The sequence below is a fragment of the Salvelinus sp. IW2-2015 genome, linkage group LG4q.1:29 (assembly GCF_002910315.2).
Source record: "Salvelinus sp. IW2-2015 linkage group LG4q.1:29, ASM291031v2, whole genome shotgun sequence".
In the NCBI taxonomy this organism is placed as follows: Eukaryota; Metazoa; Chordata; class Actinopteri; order Salmoniformes; family Salmonidae; genus Salvelinus; species Salvelinus sp. IW2-2015.
Window position 1 is genome coordinate 28,484,089 of NC_036842.1, and position 18,116 is coordinate 28,502,204.

Sequence of the window (18,116 nt, forward strand, 5' to 3'; positions counted from 1 at the left end):
ACACTTACGTTGGAGTCATTAAAACTAGTTTTTCAACCACTTCACACATTTCTTGTTAACAAACTATAGTTTTGGCAAGACTAGTTAGGACATCTACTTTGTGCATGACAAAAGCAATTTTTCCAACAATTGTTTACAGACAGATTATTTTACTTATAATTCACTGTATCACAATTCCAGTGGGTCCGAAGTTTACATACACTAAATTGACTGTGCCTTTAAACAGCTTGGAAAATTCCAGAAAATGATGTCATGGCTTTAGAAGCTTCTGATAGGCTAATTTAAATCATTTGAGTCAATTGGAGGTGTACCTGTGGATGTATTTCAAGGCCTACCTTCAAACTCAGTGCCTCTTTGCTTGACATCATGGGAAAATCAAAAGAAATCAGCCAAGACCTCAGAAAAAAAATTGGAGACCTCCACAAGTCTGGTTCATCCTTGGGAGCAATTTCCAAACGCCTCGTTCATCTGTACAAACAATAGTACGCAAGTATAAACACCATGGGACCACGCAGCCATCATACCGCTCAGGAAGGAGACGCGTTCTGTCTCCTGGAGATGAACGTACTTTGGTGTGAAAAGTGCAAATCAATTCCAGAAAAACAGCAAAGGACCTTGTGAAAATTCTGGAGGAAAAAGGTACAAAAGTATCTATATCCACAGTAGAACAAGTCCTATATCGACATAACCTGAAAGGCCGCTCAGCAAGGAAGAAGCCACTGCTCTAAAACCACCATAAAAAAGCCAGACTACGGTTTGCAACTGCACATGGGGAGAAAGATTGTACTTTTTGGAGAAATGTCCTCTGGTCTGATGAAACAAAAATAGAACTGTTTGGCAATAATGACCATCGTTATGTTTGGAGGAAAAAGGGGGAGGCTTGCAAGCCGAAGAACACCATCCCAACCGTGAAGCACGGGGATGGCAGCATCATGTCGTGGGGGTGCTTTGCTGCAGGAGGGACTGGTGCACTTCACAAAATAGATGGCATCATGAGGGAGGGAAATTATGTGCATATATTGAAGCAACATCTCAAGACATCAGTCAAGGTTAAAGCTTGGTTGCAAATAGGTCTTCCAAATGGACAATGACCCCAAGCATACTTCCAAATTTGTGGCAAAATTGCTTAAGGACAACAAAGTCAAGGTATTGGAGTGGCCATCACAAAGCTCTGACCTCAATCCTATAGAAAATTTGTGGGCAGAACTGAAAAAGCATGTGCGAGCAAAGAGGCCTACAAACCTGACTCAGTTACACCAGCTCTGTCAGGAGGAATGGGCCAAAATTCAACCAATTTATTGTGGGAAGCTTGTGGAAGGCTACCCGAAACGTTTGACCCAAGTTCAACAATTTAAAGGTAATGCTACCAAATACTAATTGAGTGTATGTAAACTTCTGACCCACTGGGAATGTGATGAAAGAAATAAAAGATGAAATAAATCATTCTCTATACTATTATTCTGACATTTCACATTCCTAAAATGAAGTGGTGATCCTAAATGACCTAAGACAGAGAATTTTTACTTGGATTAAATGTCAGGAATTGTGAAACTGAGTTTAAATGTATTTCGCTAGGTGTATGTAAACTTCCGACTTCAACTTCAATCTGTAGGCATACTGTGTATGAAATCGATAATTGTGTACTAAAAACGTGAATGTGTTTTTGCAGAGCTTACAACCCTGCTCAGTGGACAAAGGGCTGGACAACGGGCTGCACCGACGACCTGACAAACACCCCTGAGCTCTGGAACTCCACCTCTGACAGGCAGAGTCAACATACGTGGCGGGTTCGTCAGGTCGTCGGTTCACCCTGACATTTCTATTCCTCTTCTGACAACAGAACTCGACCAACTGCTCACCAGGCACAGCAAGGGCCGCTATTCCAGGGATGTGTAACCGAAGAGAGATACCACGAGTGGGCACAGAATACAAACTGGGATGGATCCCGAGACAAATGTGGTTTACCAGTGAACCTCCGGGTGTTCATCAGTAATACTGTGTCTCAGAAGTTTCCGGCCATGACTGATGCAACCCGAAAAAGCATTAAAGACAGAGTTAATGAGTACTTGAGGTCACCGAGAAAGTCTGGAAATGGCCTGCTCTCCCTTATGTAAGGAATTCCCATGTTTACTACAGTATGTACTGTATGCTATGTTTACTTGTCAGACTGCACAGTAGCCTAAAAAACAAATGCAGGTGGCTTATATCCTCAAAATGCTTTATTATCCAAATGTAAAAGCATATACTGTACAGTACTGCATTTCTTCATCAGCATCTTTATGCTTTCGTTAATAAAATAATGATAAAAATACTCTTTCAAAATGCTGATGTTTATTTAGTTATGGATCCAAACAAACAAATTACTTGTTCAAATATTCCATGATATTCTTGAGATATGTGTCGACTGAATATAAGCAAGTGATGTCTGCTAAATAATCATGTTAGGTTTCTCTATTTACAAATGAGTGAGAATGTCTCACCCCATGTCCAAGAATTGCCTTTTTCTCGCTTACTCTAGGTTAAATGAAAACGAAATCTCCAAAATATTGTTACTTTTTAAACAAAGCGATTATTATTATTAATTTAGAATTATATTAAAGCCCCTTAGGATCTGTGAGAATATCGGAGAATATCTAATGGAAAATGCCCCTTATATATTAATTTAGAGTCCTCCAATCCTCTAAATGTAATTATTGGCGGAGAATCACGTCATTGAAAAAAAAAAAAAAAATCCGATATAGTGTAGGCCTACCATGTAGGCCTACCAATGAGTCTCACTAGTGTTGAGTAATGTGCTGTTAAAAATGGCGTAGGTCTTATTTGTTTAAAGAGCATATTGAAGTCAGAAGCAAAAGCCTACAATTATTTTAGCATCGTTTCACGCTGCTCTGAGACAAGCATGGCAATCAATGAGATTTTTATTTTCACTTAATCTCCGTTTGGGTATTGGTTAGACAAGAATTAGAAAATTAGGGTGCAGAAATGTTATGCTCTTAGTATAACCTTTATTTAACTAGGCAAGTCATTTACGAACAAATTCTTATTTACAAAGACAGCCTACTCCTTCCTCGTGCCCTGCGGGGATTCTTTAGCTAAATAGCCCAGTACTGTACTGCCGACCGTCATGTTGTACAGCAACATATTTTCCATTCCATCCTAATGGAAACCCAAAGGGTTTTTCGTTTTTCTTGGAATAGAAAAAACATAATATTAATCAAATTAATTAAGCAAGTATCAGTCAAAAGTTTGGACACACCTACTCATTCCAGGATCTTTCTTTATTTTTACTATTTTCTACATTGTACACGACTATGAAATAACACCGGCCTCCCGCATGCCCTGCATTCTGTAGTACAGACATGGCCTGGTCTCCCTTATGTAAGGAATTAGGCAATTTCCCATGTTTACTACAGTATGTATTGTAGACTGCACAGTAGCATAATAAACAAAAAAACACATTTCGTTCATAAAAAATACTCTTTCAAAATGCAGATGTTGATTTAGTTATGGATCCATAACGAATTACTATGGGAATAAATATCACTGATTTACAGAAATATTGAAACAAAGTTGTCTAATGAAGGCAAACAATTTAGAATCCTCCAATCCTGTAGCCTACTCCCGACCGTCACATTGTACAGTGCCATATTTTCCATTCCATCCTAACGGAAACCCTGAGGGTTTAGTTTTTCATTTTTCTCTGAATAGAAACACCACAATAAGAATCAAATTAAGACAAATTTATTAAAATCAATCCCATAGATTAAGTTATTACAAAAAAGGTTTTAAATTCTCTGGTAATGCCATTACGGAATACTATCAAATGCTTCTCAAAGACCATCAGAGGGATGGTCAAACTAGCAATAACTTGCAGTAACAGAAAAAATGTCTGACAATTAAAGGATTTGCTACAGAATGATGCAGCAGCACGCAAGGTGTGCTGTATCATAGCAGTATGACGCAACCTTTTTGTGCTTATGGAACATTTCTGGGCTATTTTATTTCAGCTCATGAAACAGGGGACCAACACTTTACATGTTGCATTTATATTTTTTAGCAGTGCACTTACTACGTTTTAGCTACTTTACTGTGCTGTATAATGACAGCGGTGGCAACCCGGAGTAGCTGTTTGGCCATCGGGGTGTTGTGAGGCATGTCGTTTCCAGTTGTAGTTGGTTTCTCTGGGGTGTCGCCATTCACAGTTTCCTGTTTGATCATTTATTTGACCAAGACGTGCCGACAGAAAGGGGAAGGATGCAATTGCGGCCTGCATTTGGGCTTTCCTGCATCTGCAATTTGGGCCTCCCGAGTGGCGCAGTGGTCTAAAGCAGTGCATTGCAGTGTTGCGGCGTCACTACAGTCTTGGGTTCATCCGGGTTTGGGGACGGTTTGGCCGGGGAGGCTTTACTTGGCACATCACGCACTAGCGACTCCTTGTAGCGGGCTGGACGCCTGCAGGCTGACTTCGGTCATCAGTTGAATGGTGTTTCCTCAGACACATTCGTGCAGCTGGCTTCCGGGTTAAGCGGGCAGGTGTTAAGAGGCACGGCTTGACGGGTCATGTTTCGGAGGACGCATGACTCAGCCTTCGCTTCTTCCAAGCCTGTTGGGGATTTGCAGTGATGAGACAAAATCGGAATTGGATCGCAATTGGATATCACGAAATTGGGGTGAAAAGAGGGGTAAAATTACAAAATAAATAAAAGAGTAGGTGGCGTTAATACACAATAACATCGGATGCCAGCCGCGGATAAACCACACAGAAGAAAGGGCGACAGAAGAAAGGTAGACCGGTAGACACCGGTGTCTGTCGTCCCCGCCTCTCCGGCACAGTTTTCGCGCAGTTCTGTTAATGACGGCAAGGGCAGATGTTCGGCAGGCGGGACGCTGTGTGCTAGCTTACCCAGCTAGTGTGGCAGCTAGCGTACAGTGTCCCTAACTACCTAGCGGGAGGAGGTGGCGACAGGTAAACAATGTCCTTGGCCCCCGCCTATCAGGCAATGTTTTCTCCGGCACAAAGCAGGCGAGGGCAACCACCTTGTGCTAGCTAACTAGCAAGCTAGCACACAGTGTCTAGCACATGGTGTTGCTCCCATATGCTATGCTAGCGGGAGGCGGGAGCGACCATTAGACAGTGTCCTGTCGGGCACTGTATTTAAACAGTTCTATTAATAACGGTGAGGACACTGTTTACCGGTGTCACTCCCGCTAGCTAGCAAGGAGGATTCCGAGAGGCGGGGGCAAAAAAAACTCAGATAAAACTTTTATTTACCTTTTGATTCACATTCAAAAGTGTCACAAGCATGAAGATGTCGTGCTCGAGGGGGGTGGGGGGTATAAACAGGAACCAATGCGGTCCCGAGGCGGGGGGGGGGGCGTTAATGCAGGAATCAATGGGGGATATTCATGAAGGAGTGGGGATGTTCATGAAGGAAACCAATGGGATGCTCGAGGTGGGGGTGTTCCTGCAGATGTACGCTATTGACAAAAGACGCAATCAATCTCAGATAAAGCATCCGAGACAGCAAAGCAGGGCCCTCTGTCTCAGTATGTTGTAGCCCATGTATCTGATGCTGTCTGGTTAAAAATAGTACTCCAATCAACTGTGCTATTTTGTTAGTCTTTTTTGCGTTGTTTGTAACATATTTTGTACTTATTTTGATACATAATGTTGCTGCTACCGTCTCCTATGACCGAAAAGCATCTATACAGCGATATTCACCACAAACTGGAAGAAAGCTTTTTCCTTTAACGAGTCCAACATAAGAAGGAATATAACTGCTTTCCCAGGAACATAGCACAAATCCCCGTCATTTGCATTAAGAAAAGACAGAGAAAAAGGGGTGGGGTGGAAGGCCTTCTGAGAATTCGTAGGCCAGCGAGTAAACCCCCACTCCATCCGTTCTATTGGTCAACATGCAATCATTGGAAAATAGATTACAAGATTAAACGGGACATTAAAAACTGTAATATCTTATGTTTCACCGAGTCGTGGCTGAACGACGACATGAATAACATACAGCTGGCGGATATACACTTATCGGCAGGATAGAACAGCAGCCTCTGGTAAGACAAGGGGTGGCGCTCTATGTATATTTGTTAAACAACAGCTGGTGCATGATATCTGAGGAAGTATAAAGGTTTTTTGCTGCGCTGAGGTAGAAGTATCTCATAGATAAGCTGTAGACCACACTATACCTCTAGAGAGTTTTCATCTGTATTTTCTTACCTGTATCTACATACCCCACAGACCGATCGACATGGCGCACTAAGACACGCACTCAATAGATATAACTGCCATAAGCAAACAAGGAAAACGCTCATCCAGAGGCCGGGACTTTAATGCAGGGAAACTTAAATCCGTTTTACCTCATTCTACCAGCATGTTAAATGTGCAACCAGAGGTTAAAAAAAACTCTAGACCACCTTTACTCCACACACAGAGATGCGTACAAAGCTCTCCCTCGCTCTTCATTTGGCAAATCTGACCATACGTAATTCTATCCTCTTGATTCCTGCCTACAAGCAAAAATTAAAGCAGAAGCACCAGTGACTTGGTCAATAAAAAAAATGGTCAGATGAAGCAGATGCTAAGCTACAGGACTGTTTGCTAGCACAGACTGGAATATGTTCCGGCGATTCTCTCCGATGGCATTGAGGCACGTACTACCAACTATAGTCATCTGTACATTCACAATAAGTGCACAATGAATCTGAAGTCATCTCACAGTGATTGTACGTACATACCCCAACCAGAAGCCATGTTATTACAGATTCCGCATTGAGCTAAAGGTAGAGGCTGCCGCTTTCAAGGAGCGGGACTCTAACCTGGAAGCTTTAAAAAAATCCCGCTATGCCCTCCGACAAACCATTAAACAGGCAAAGCATCATAACTAAGGACTAAGATCGAATCTACTACTTCGACGCTCGTTGCAGGGCTTGCAAACTATTACAAACTACAAAGGGAAGCAACAGCAAAGCTGCTCCCAGGATGACACGAGCCTGCCAGACAAGCTAAACTACTTCTATAATCGCTTCAAGGCACGAACAGTAACACTGAAACATGCATGAGAGCATCAGCTGTTCCGGACGACTGTGTGATCACGCTCTCCTCAGCCGATGTGAGTAAGACCTTTAAACAGGTCACCATTCACAAGGCCGCAGATTACCAGGATGTGTACTCTGAGCATGCGCTGACCAACTGGCAAGTGTCTTCACTGACATTTTCAACCTCTCCCTGTCTGAGTCTGTAACATGTTTCAAGCCATAGTCCCTGTGCCTAAGAACAGTAAGGTAACCTGCCTAAATGACTACTGAACCGTAGCACTCACGTTTGCAGCCATGAAGTGCTTTGAAAGGCTGGTCATGGCTCACATCAACACCATTATCCCAGAAACCCTAGACCCACAGATTATGCAATCTCTATTGCACTCCACACTGCCCTTTCCCACCTGGACAAAAGGAACACCTATGTGAGAATGCTATTCATTTGACCACACCATCTACCTAGAGAGTTTTCATCTGTTTTTTCGTACCTGTCTACATACCACCACAGACCGATGCTGGCACTAAGACCGCACTCAACACCATAGAGACCTCAAAGCTCATCACTAAGCTAAGGACCATGGGACTAAATACCTCCCTCTGCAACTGGATCCTGGACTTCCTGATGGGCCGCTCCAAGGTGGTAGGGGTAGTTAACAAAACATCCACCACGCTGATCCCTCAGGTGTGCGTGCTCAGTCCCCTCCTATACTCCCTGTTCACTAATGACTGCACGGCCAGGCATGACTCCAACACCATCATTAAGTTTGCAGATGATACAACAGTGGTAGGCCTGATCACCAACAACGAGGAGACAGCCTATAGGGAGGAGGTCAGAGACCTGACCGTGTGATGCCAGGACAAGGAGGACCGAGCACACCCCATTCGCATCGACGGGGCTGTAGTGGAGCAGGTTGAGAGCTTCAAGGTTCTTGGTGTCCACATCACCAACAAACTAACATGGTCCAAGCACACGAAGACATTCATGAAGAGGGCACAACAAAACCTATTCCCCCTCAGGAGACTGAAAAGTTTTGGCATGGGTCCTCAGATCCTCAAAAGGTTCTACAGCTGCACCATCGAGAGCATCCTGACTGGTTGCATCACGACCTGGTATGGAAACTGCTCAGCCTCCGACCGCAAGGCACTACAGAGGGTAGTGCCTAGAGCCCAGTACATCACTGGGGCCAAGCTTCCTGCCATCCAGGACCTCTATACCAGGCGGTGTCAGAGGAAGGCCCAAAAAATTGTCAAAGACCCCAGCCAGCCTAGTCATAGACTGTTCTCTCTGCTACCGCACGGCAAGCAGTAACGGAGCGCCAAGTCTAGGTCCAAGAGGCTTCTAAACAGCTTCCACCCATAAGCCATAAGACTCCTGAACATCTAATCAAATGGCTACCCAGACTATTTGCATTGCCCCCCCCCCCCCTTATGCTGCTGCTACTCTNTGCTGCTGCTACTCTGTGTTATTATCTATGCATACTCACTATAATAACTCTACCTAAATGTACATATTACCTCAATTACCTCAACTAACCGGTGCCTCCACAAATTGACTCTGTACCGGTACCCCCTGTATATAGCCTCGCTATTGTTATTTTACTGCTACTCTTTAGTTATTTGTTTCTTTTATTTCTTATTTTTTGGATGTATTTCTCTTAAAAACTGCATTGTTGGTTAAGGGCTTGTAAATAAGCATTTCACTGTAAGGTCTACTACACCTGTTGTATTCGGCGCATGTGACAAATAAAATTTGATTTGATACAACCACAGTTGTAGAGCGGTCAGACTTTCTGGATGTTTAGTTCAGTCCTATGTGTTCTCTGGCCCATCTCTGATATCCTGTTGTGGATATTGGCTATGATGGTGGGTTCCCCATTGACAGAACATACAGAGCTGTAGTGGGAAACCGTGTAGACAGTGTTAGTGTCCATGCGTAGTGCATTATAGACAGTGTTAATGTGCATCCATAGTATAGAGTAGTGAACAGTACTGTCCATAATGTAGTATAGAGGCCATGTCGTATGCTAAGTCCAGGGTGTTCCCAGAGTGGTATACCAAGAAGCAAGCTAGATCTACACAGGGTCTTTTAAATCTAGCCAGCTTCAGTTAGCTTCACATTCCAGCTCAGGTTTCATCTGTACCACGATGGTGGATATTGCTCGTCCACCTGCCGCAAAAGGCTGTCACATGCTTCCAAGTCGAAACAGTTTATGCTTCTAAGTTTTTGTTAGTTTTGGTGTTTGGTAGTTTTTTTTCCAGCTGTTTGTGTACCCCAATTTCTTTCTTGAGGCAAGTCGAAGTTTGGTAGTCTACACCCTTCATCTGTGACTGGTTCACAGTAGGGTTGGGAACTATGGATGGGATTCTTCAATGAAGTGTTTGCTATCATTCACTTGAAAAGTACTGCACTAAACAGATGTGTAATTGCGCGACTAAGACCTCTGCAAAACTTTAAAAATTCAATACAGAATTCCGAGGAAGAATATTTTGAGAAGTGTTTCTAGCTATATTGTTACTACGGTGGCTTAATGGCTTAAGAGAGACAAACAGTAATATTGCCGATTCTTGTTTTTCAAGCAAAGGTCTTTAGGGAGTGCGTGCACAGAAGTGCATCACTGGGGCCACCAGTGATGCACTGGTGTGCAAGTGCAAAAGTGTTGTCTTTTATTATCTGTCATTAACGCCTTTGATGTGCTTATCAATGCATGAGAACCTTTTTCCCCCACTCATATCAATACCATTTTTATAAAGTCATTCAAAAGTTTGACTGTGCGTGAACTTTACCAAGATAATCCATCCACCTGACAGGTGTGGCATATCAAGAAGCTGATTAAACAGCATGATCATTACACAGGTGCACCTTGTGCTGTGGACAATGAAAGGCCACTTTAAAATGTGCAGTTGTCACACAACACAATGCCACAGATGCCTCAAGTTTTGAGTGTACAATTGGCATGCCGACTGCAGTTATGTCCAACAGAACTGTTGCTAGAGAATTGAATGTTTAAAAAATTAACATAAGCTGCCCCGAATGTTGTTTTAGATAATTTTGCAGTATCTGCACCCAGCCTCACAACCGCAGACCACGTGTAACCATTCCAGCCCAGGACCTTCACATCCAGCTTCTTCACCTGCAGTGGGGGTGGGTGGTGCTGAGGAGTATTTCTGTCTGTAATAATGGCCTTTTGTGGTGTGTGAGAGTAAAATTGCAAGATTGTTATACTTTTATTGCATCAAATGGTTGTTTAATGCAACAGAATATAGGGTTCTTATAACTCGTGTCTGTGTGAGCTGAAAGTGTGCCTCTGGGAGATAACACTGACAGGAGATTTACGATGTCTTTTGGGTGATAAAACCAAGAGAGAATGCATTCCAGAGCATGATTTAATGTTTCTGTTCTGTAAAAGGTACTAGGGAGAGATGACCCCCAGGGCCAGACCTTGGTTTCTATACAAAGATAATTTTTACAGCAGATACTGTGTTCTGTGAATTATAAGTATCTTTCATAAAAATCTTAACCTTGTGACCCATTCCATACAGCTGTTGTCATGTAGACTGAAAGGGGTGTATATTGGCAATAATAGACCATTGCACTTTTGTCTCAGGGCTCTCAACGAATCATGTGAGTGGGATTCGTCAACCAGCCATGATTATCGTAGAGCACTCAATTAACTGTGTGTGTGTGTTGTAATGACCTGCTCCCTTAAGAGAATACAGATTGTTTAAGTATAACTGACTTGTGATAATTTCCTAATCAAATGAGACAAAGTTAAGGGAAAAACTCATTCTGGTTGGAGCTGCCTCCCCAGTGGGTGGGCCTATGCCACCCATGGCTGCACCCCTGCCCAGTCATGTGAAAACCATAGATTGGGGCCCAATTATTTTATTTCAATTTAGTAACTTCCTTATTAGAACTGTAACTGTGAAATTGTTGCGTTTATATTTTTGTTGAGTATACATGGCTAAAAGTTGAGCCACTTGTGTGGTACCGATTATCCTGAGTTAGGCTCAAGAGTTGACCAACTCCTCAAACCTGTTTCATAGCGTACCCTTCTGGAGGTTGACATTCAGATTTTGGTGAGTCTATGATCCCTGCTGTTTAAGTCCTGTGTTACGGCGTCTTAAATAATTTGTTGCATCTACCGCTTAGCAGTTCTGCCAAGTTTAAGGTATAAATCACCATTAATTTAAGTCGTCTCTCCTGGTACACTAGATCTACTTCCTCTCTGATCCCACCTTGGGATGTATGATGAGCATAGCTGAGAAGGTCCATTCTAGAATGAAATAGAACACTGCAAGCAACATCACACAGACTGGATTCATTTCAGGTCATTTTATTTATTTCCAAGACAAGTGCAGTGGTATAGGCCTAATTCAAGGCAACAAGAGTACACAGGAGAAATAAAACCACTGCCTGCAGCCAGACACACGTATAATACATCAGAAAGCTTTAAGGGACTTGTCCAACTTATTCATTGTTGTGAAGAGAAGTTAGGATGTCAGTGCCATGTGTGTTGGAATCAGTCGACAGCAGGGGTGTTGGAATCTTCTTCGATGGTGTAATAAATGCTAAACTGTGCATTGTTATTCTGGGAAAGACAGGACAGGAACATGCTTAGAATACAGTGTGATAATGACTGCATTTACAAAGGCAGCCCAATTCTGATATTTTTCCTGTCTGTGTGCACACGTCTTTACCACATTGATAGAGTTTGTTAAGGCGTGCTATGTCCAGGGGGCTCAGGTGATTTCTCTGTCCAATCTGGACTCCACTCTTCTTGGAGTCAATAGTGGGGTTCTGGTTTGATGAGAAGTAATATCTGCCAGGAGAAACACAACAATGGGGTATTTGAGGAAATGCTACTTTAACACAAGGACTGCATCACAATGTCACCCTATTCCCAATATAGTGCACCTAGTTTGACCAGAGCCCAGGTCAAAAGTAGTGACTTAAATGGGGAGCCATTTGGGACACAGAGAAATGTTACTGGATACTGTACAACTCATCTTTACTTGTTGCTAGCAGTTTAAAAACAAGTCGAGTAAAATTAAGACTTCATTGGGAATAAGGAGGAGAGGAGTGTGACTGACATTCCGTAGTGCATTATGGAGTCGTAGTCATAGGCCAGGTCCTGAGTGTCTCCTTCCTTCACCTTAAAGTTATCTTCTTTTCCTGGAAGTTAAAAGAGTTACAAGAGGCAGATGTGACTGGTGGACACTGCTGGGTGTGATTGTGATAGGGGAACGAAAGTGGAAATCTAGACAAGGTGTTGAGATGGAAACCATTAAGTTGAACCTCTAGCAGGAGGAAACTCTACACGAGTCAAGGCATGACTATTGCATCTTACCTAATGAAACCCATAGCGGGTGGCCTTCAAGTTCAAGAGCTTACATGTTATCCCAGGATACCCATTACGGGTGGCAATTGTAGATGGCAATGTCGTGTTATTCATGTAAGGGGAATTTAGCGAACAAGGTTGCTGCGTTCACACCAGGGGAAATTCGCAGGAGTTAACGAATTCAGTTAAATTCCACATCATTGGAAATTAGTCTATGAAATACATAGTATTGGTTTCAAACTGAAGAACACTGATGGTTACAGAACTGGTGCTGTGAGATTAGGATATCAGGATTCAAGGTTGCTATGATATTAGGCTATCAGGACCTGCTTAGACAAAGCAATTTCAACAGTAGAGAACAGGGTTGCAATGCATGGGGAAATTAATGGCTGCAGTATTTCCGTTATAATGAGTACATGATAAATGGAACGTTTAGGCATAAATATATGAACGCCTGTTGTTCTGTCCTTGTGGTGTACCGTCTATTTTTGTTATGTAGTGTTTCATGTTGTCTGGACCCCAGGAAGAGCAGCTGCTGCTTTAGCAGTACCTAATAAAATACTACATGTCAATAGTTATTCCATACGGTCTTCACTCCAGACCACAAAAAGCTGAACCAGGTGTGCTAGTGTTGGGCTGGTACAAAAGCCTGCACACTGCAGCTCTTCATGGGACAAATTGACCAGCCCTGCCCCTGGTCCACATGCAATGCCCGTGAGGTGGTTTAGCATGTGTTGGTGTGAGTTACCTGAGACCACGTTGTCCCACTGTATGGTGATGTATTGGTCACGGTCTGGCCGTGTGTGCTCGTGGTGCAGTCCCAGGGCATGCATCAGCTCATGACACAGGTTCCCCACGTTACAGGCACTACCGAAGTACAGAGGCTGGGCCCCGCCCTGAAAACCTACATACGACGCACAGCTAGAGTTAAGGGAAGAAAGAAAGGTGAGAGAAGGGGGTGGGGGGGAGAAAGAGTGGATATGACAGGAAGAGAGAAAAATAAAGGAGAGGTTGTGAGTTAACTGTAAACTGCTGGGAAGGAGAGTGTGTGTTAATGTGACCATTTTGGACTCACCCTGTCCCAGAGATTAACTCTATGTAGTTAATCTCATTGGTGTATTCGTGGAAGAGGATACACGTCTGGTCTGAAATCATCTTGAACGCCGCTAGCATAGTTTCCTTTCTGTCCACTGTGGGGATCAGAGACAATTTACCATGAGACGGTGCATATCATTCTCACTGTATTAGAAAACATCTAGTGGTAGTGTTCATCTCTCCTACTGTATTCAACACTCACCCAGATCATCGTTGAACTTGTAGGGGATAGAAGTGACGCCTTCATTCTCCGGCCAAAGTGACTTCACAGCTAATCGGTCTTCCTGTAGAACAAAACACCTAGTCTTAAATCCAGCTGTCGCTAGAGAGTATAGGCCTCAAATTAAAATGGTTATTTCAGCGTTTCCCCTATGAATTTTTTTTTAATGGTAAAACTACTTCAAAGTAAACTTAAATGACTAAAACCAGACTAAGTATGTAGAAAAGATAATGGAGCAATATACACAGTGTACTTTCCATGACAGACTGACCAAGTGAATGCTATGATCCTTACTGAGGACACCTGTTCAGTCAGTGTATATGAAGAGACCGGTTAAAGGAGAATTGTTAAGCCTTGCGACATGGGTCGTGTATATATGCCATTCAGAGGGTGAATGGGCAGGACAAAATATTGAAGTACCTTTGAACAGGGTATGGTAGGTGCCAGGCTCACCAGTTTGAGTGTGTCAAGAACTGCAACGTAGCTGGGTATTTCACACCCAGTTTCCCCCATGTGTGTGTGTGTGAAGAATGGTCCACCACCCAAAGGACATCCAGCCAATGGCTGGCCAGTGGCGAAAATTGGTGACACAAATTGTGCAGAGCAACAGACGGGCTACAGTTATAGTCAATTGACAGTCCAGTACAACATTTGTGCCCTAAGACCATAAAAACGCACAACTCGTAGTACCTTGACACAAATGGGGTATGGCAGCCGACAACCTTACAGAGTTCCACTTCTTTCAGCAAATAAATTGTTGCAGTGGACAAAGGAGAACTGGAAAAACATCTGGTCTGATGAATCCCGTTTTTTGCAATTTCACGCTGATGGGAGGACTAGGGTATGGAGAAAACCACATGCATCCATCATGCCGTGAGTCAACATTGCAGGCTGGTGAGAGGCAGTGTGACGCGTTCACGGCACACATTGGGCCCCATGATAAAAGTGGAGCAATGTTTGAATGCCACAGGATATCTGAACATAATTGCAAACCAGGTGCATCCCTTCATGGCAGTAGTGTATCCATCTGAAAATTGATTTTTTTCAGCAGGATAATGCCCAATGCCACAAGGCCAGGTTTGTCCAGGAATGGTTCCACAAACATGACAGTGAATTCAGCTTAGTGCAGTGGCCTGCCCAGTCACCAGATCTCAATCCAATTAAGCGTCTGTGGGATGAGATGGAACGAGCCATTTCGGTTTAGAGATCCACTACCAGCCAACTGGGCACAACGGTGGGAAGCATTGGGGAAATCATGGGGCCAGCATTCCTGTGGAACGCTTGACCTCTTGTAGAGTCCATGCCCTGACGAATTGAGGCTTTTCTGAGTGCAAGGGGGGGGGGGTGCAACTCAATACTAGGTGTTCCTAATGTTTAGTAAACTGGTAGTCCGTGCTGTTGATCCTTCAGATGGTCAAAATATCCACAGGAAAGTACTGTTAACACAACTTTTTAGAATGGCGGTACTGAAGTTGAAATTCCTATCACTTAGTAGTATGCCGGCATTGTGTATTTTCCTGTGGATATTTTGGGTCTCAAATTTTGACCATCTGAAGGACCAACACCATGGACAACCGGTAGAGCAAGTTCAAATGTACTTCCAGTCAACAACCTGGCTTGAATGATTTTGCAGTCATTAGCTTCAGGCTGTGTATACCAGAAGGTGGTATCAATCGGATTCATCAGCCTAAAAGACGCAAGTAACAGGACAGAAAGCAGGGATCATAGACTCACCGAAACCAGAATGTCTCCCTCCATGATAGCAAGGTCAAACTGTAAGTCCTCTGTAACAGAGAGAGAGGGTCTGAAACAACATGTACTGGTTACAAGTCACCACCTCCAGTGCCATTAAAGTCAGGACCTCATGATAGAGGTCCAGGATTGCACGCTTCATCTAATGAATGCGTTACCTTCTCTGGTTTCAGGTGTTTTATACCAATCATTTTGTCTGTGACGTGGCCCCATCGAGGCAGTAGAACCTGAAGGGAATTGTGAACAAACTAAATGTATAATATCATTGTGTATTGATAGATAAGCCATAAACTTGAAGACAACAGATTGAGTTGTTTCTTTGGGCCCCATCACCCTAAGAGACTGACTTGAGAATCACAGTATAGGCCTACCTGTGGCAGAGAAAGTCACATTTGTAGAATTGTTGATGGGGTTTTTAGAGTTGTCCACTGAAACACAGAAGAAGAAAAATATTACTAAGCAGAACAGTACAATAACATAGTTTTGCAGTACGGCTGGCCTACATTAAATTTAAAAAAGTGGAAAACAGGAAAGAGGCCTAGCTTTCAGCCTATCACCTAACGAAATGACTGGTCCCCAATGCAGGCCTGCCTACCTGTGGCAGGGAAAGTAGCATTTGAAGTAGTAGCATTTGTGAAATTGGCGATGGGAACACTGCCCACTGAAATACACAAGTGAAACATAATACATGTGACATAATAATAACAACATGGTCAACCAATTGGCATCTGCAGTGAAATTGGCCTGGACTACAGTACCTCAAATGGAAAAAAGTAGGACGTCACAACAACAAAATTACTGGTCCTACCTTGTACAACCCAGAGAATCAGAAGCCAAACCATGTTGCAACGATGATCGTCCCCCAGGATTTGGAAGAAAATAACCAAAGAAACGGCACAAACAAATTCACGCACTTGCTCTCCTTCCAGTCAAAGAGTGGGCGGGGCGGCAATCACAAAGTAACAGGTGCTGGTGTGGTCACTTGCTTTTAAGTTCTTCAAAATTTAAATTGCTATGCTTTATCTTGGCCAGGTCGCAGTTGCAAATGAGAACTTGTTCTCAACTAGCCTACCTGGTTAAATAAAGGTGAAATTAATAAAAAATAACAAAAAAATAAAGTATGACAACTTGTTATATTGAGGTTAAATTAAAAATATATATATTGATAGGCGCTTGAATCGGACCATAATGCTGTCCTACATGAACATTCTAAATAACAAGTACTTTTGGTGTCAGGGAAAATGTACGGGCGTAAAAAGTACATATTTTCTTTAGAAATGTAGTGGAGTAAAAGTAAAAACTGTCAAAAATATAAATAGTAAAGTACAAATACCCCCAAAATTATTTTTTACTTAAGTACTTTGCCATCTTTTGTGCACACATTTGTTTACATTGCTGTTAGTGAGGATTTCTCCTTTGCCAAGATAATCCATCCACCTGACAGGTGTGGCATATCAAGAAACTGAAATAGCATGATCATTACACAGGTGCACCTTATGCTGGGGGCAATAAAAAGCCACTAAAATGCACAGGTGTCACAACACAACGCCACAGATGTCTCAAGTTGAGGGAGTGTGCAATTGGCATGCTGACTGCAGGAAGGCCCACCAGAGCGGTTGCTAGAGAATTGAATGTTCATTTCTCTACCATAAGCTGCCTCAAACATCGTTTTAGAGAAGTTGTAACCACGCTGGCTACTATTTCCGTCTAATATTGCCCCTTTTGTGGGGACAAACTCATTCTGATTGGCTGGGCCGGGCTGCAAGCGGTTGAGCCCTCCAAGGTCCACCCCATGGCTGCACCCTTGCACTGTCATGCGAAATCCATAGATTAGGGACTAATGAATTCATTTCAATTGACTGACTTCCTTATATGGACTAACTCTATAAATTCTTTGAAGTTTCGTTTATATTGGCCTCCCGAGTGGCGCAGAGGTCTAAAGCGCTGCATCTCCACAGTCCCTGGTTTGAATCCAGGCTGCATCACATTCGGCCGTGATTGGGAGTCCCATAGGGCGGCTCACAATTGACCCAGGGTCATCCAGGTTTGGCCGTCATTGTAAATAATTTATTCTTAACTGACTTGCCTAATTTAAAAATATATACAGTGGGGAGAACAAGTATTTGATACACTGCCGATTTTGCAGGTTTTCCTACTTACAAAGCATGTAGAGGTCTGTAATTTTTATCATAGGTACACTTCAACTGTGAGAGACGGAATCTAAAAATCCAGAAAATCACATTGTATGATTTTTAAGTAATTAATTTGCATTTTATTGCATGACATAAGTATTTGATCACCTACCAACCAGTAAGAATTCCGGCTCTCACAGACCTGTTAGTTTTTCTTTAAGAAGCCCTCCTGTTCTCCACTCATTACCTGTATTAACTGCACCTGTTTGAACTCGTTACCTGTATAAAAGACACCTGTCCACACACTCAATTCAACAGACTCCAACCTCTCCACAATGGCCAAGACCAGAGAGCTGTGTAAGGACATCAGGGATCAAATTGTAGACCTGCACAAGGCTGGGATGGGCTACAGGACAATAGGCAAGCAGCTTGGTGAGAAGGCAACAACTGTTGGCGCAATTATTAGAAAATGGAAGAAGTTCAAGATGACGGTCAATCACCTCGGTCTGGGGCTCCATGCAAGATCTCACC

The 18,116-nt window shown here is 43.0% G+C and overlaps 1 protein-coding gene across 2 annotated transcripts; it reads right to left on the reverse strand.

The window, feature by feature from the left end:
* Positions 1–11,365: 11,365 nt before the first annotated feature.
* On the reverse strand, positions 11,366–16,418 carry LOC111961112 (low choriolytic enzyme). 2 transcript variants are annotated; one of them, XM_023983226.2, is made up of 11 exons: positions 16,262–16,418; positions 16,049–16,114; positions 15,825–15,881; positions 15,612–15,680; positions 15,436–15,485; positions 13,684–13,765; positions 13,462–13,576; positions 13,135–13,307; positions 12,139–12,220; positions 11,746–11,867; positions 11,366–11,636 (listed from the first exon to the last, which is right to left on the reverse strand). In XM_023983226.2, the coding sequence occupies exons 1-11, from the start codon at positions 16,293–16,295 to the stop codon at positions 11,632–11,634; spliced, it is 855 nt and encodes a 284-aa protein (XP_023838994.1). In that variant the 5' UTR covers positions 16,296–16,418; the 3' UTR covers positions 11,366–11,631. The 2 variants fall into 2 exon arrangements, with proteins under 2 accessions (XP_023838994.1, XP_023838995.1); XM_023983227.2 differs by lacking the exon at positions 15,612–15,680 and having other exon boundaries at positions 16,262–16,417.
* Positions 16,419–18,116: the final 1,698 nt, after the last annotated feature.

Coding starts and splice junctions, on each gene's coding strand:
- LOC111961112 (XM_023983226.2), bottom strand. CDS start 16,295: ATGGTTTGGCTTCTGATTCTCTGGGTTGTACAAG. Junction 16,115..16,261: donor GATTCTCTGGGTTGTACAAG/GTAGGACCAGTA, acceptor TGTGTATTTCAG/TGGGCAGTGTTCCCATCGCC. Junction 15,486..15,611: donor AACACCTGAAACCAGAGAAG/GTAACGCATTCA, acceptor TCTCTGTTACAG/AGGACTTACAGTTTGACCTT.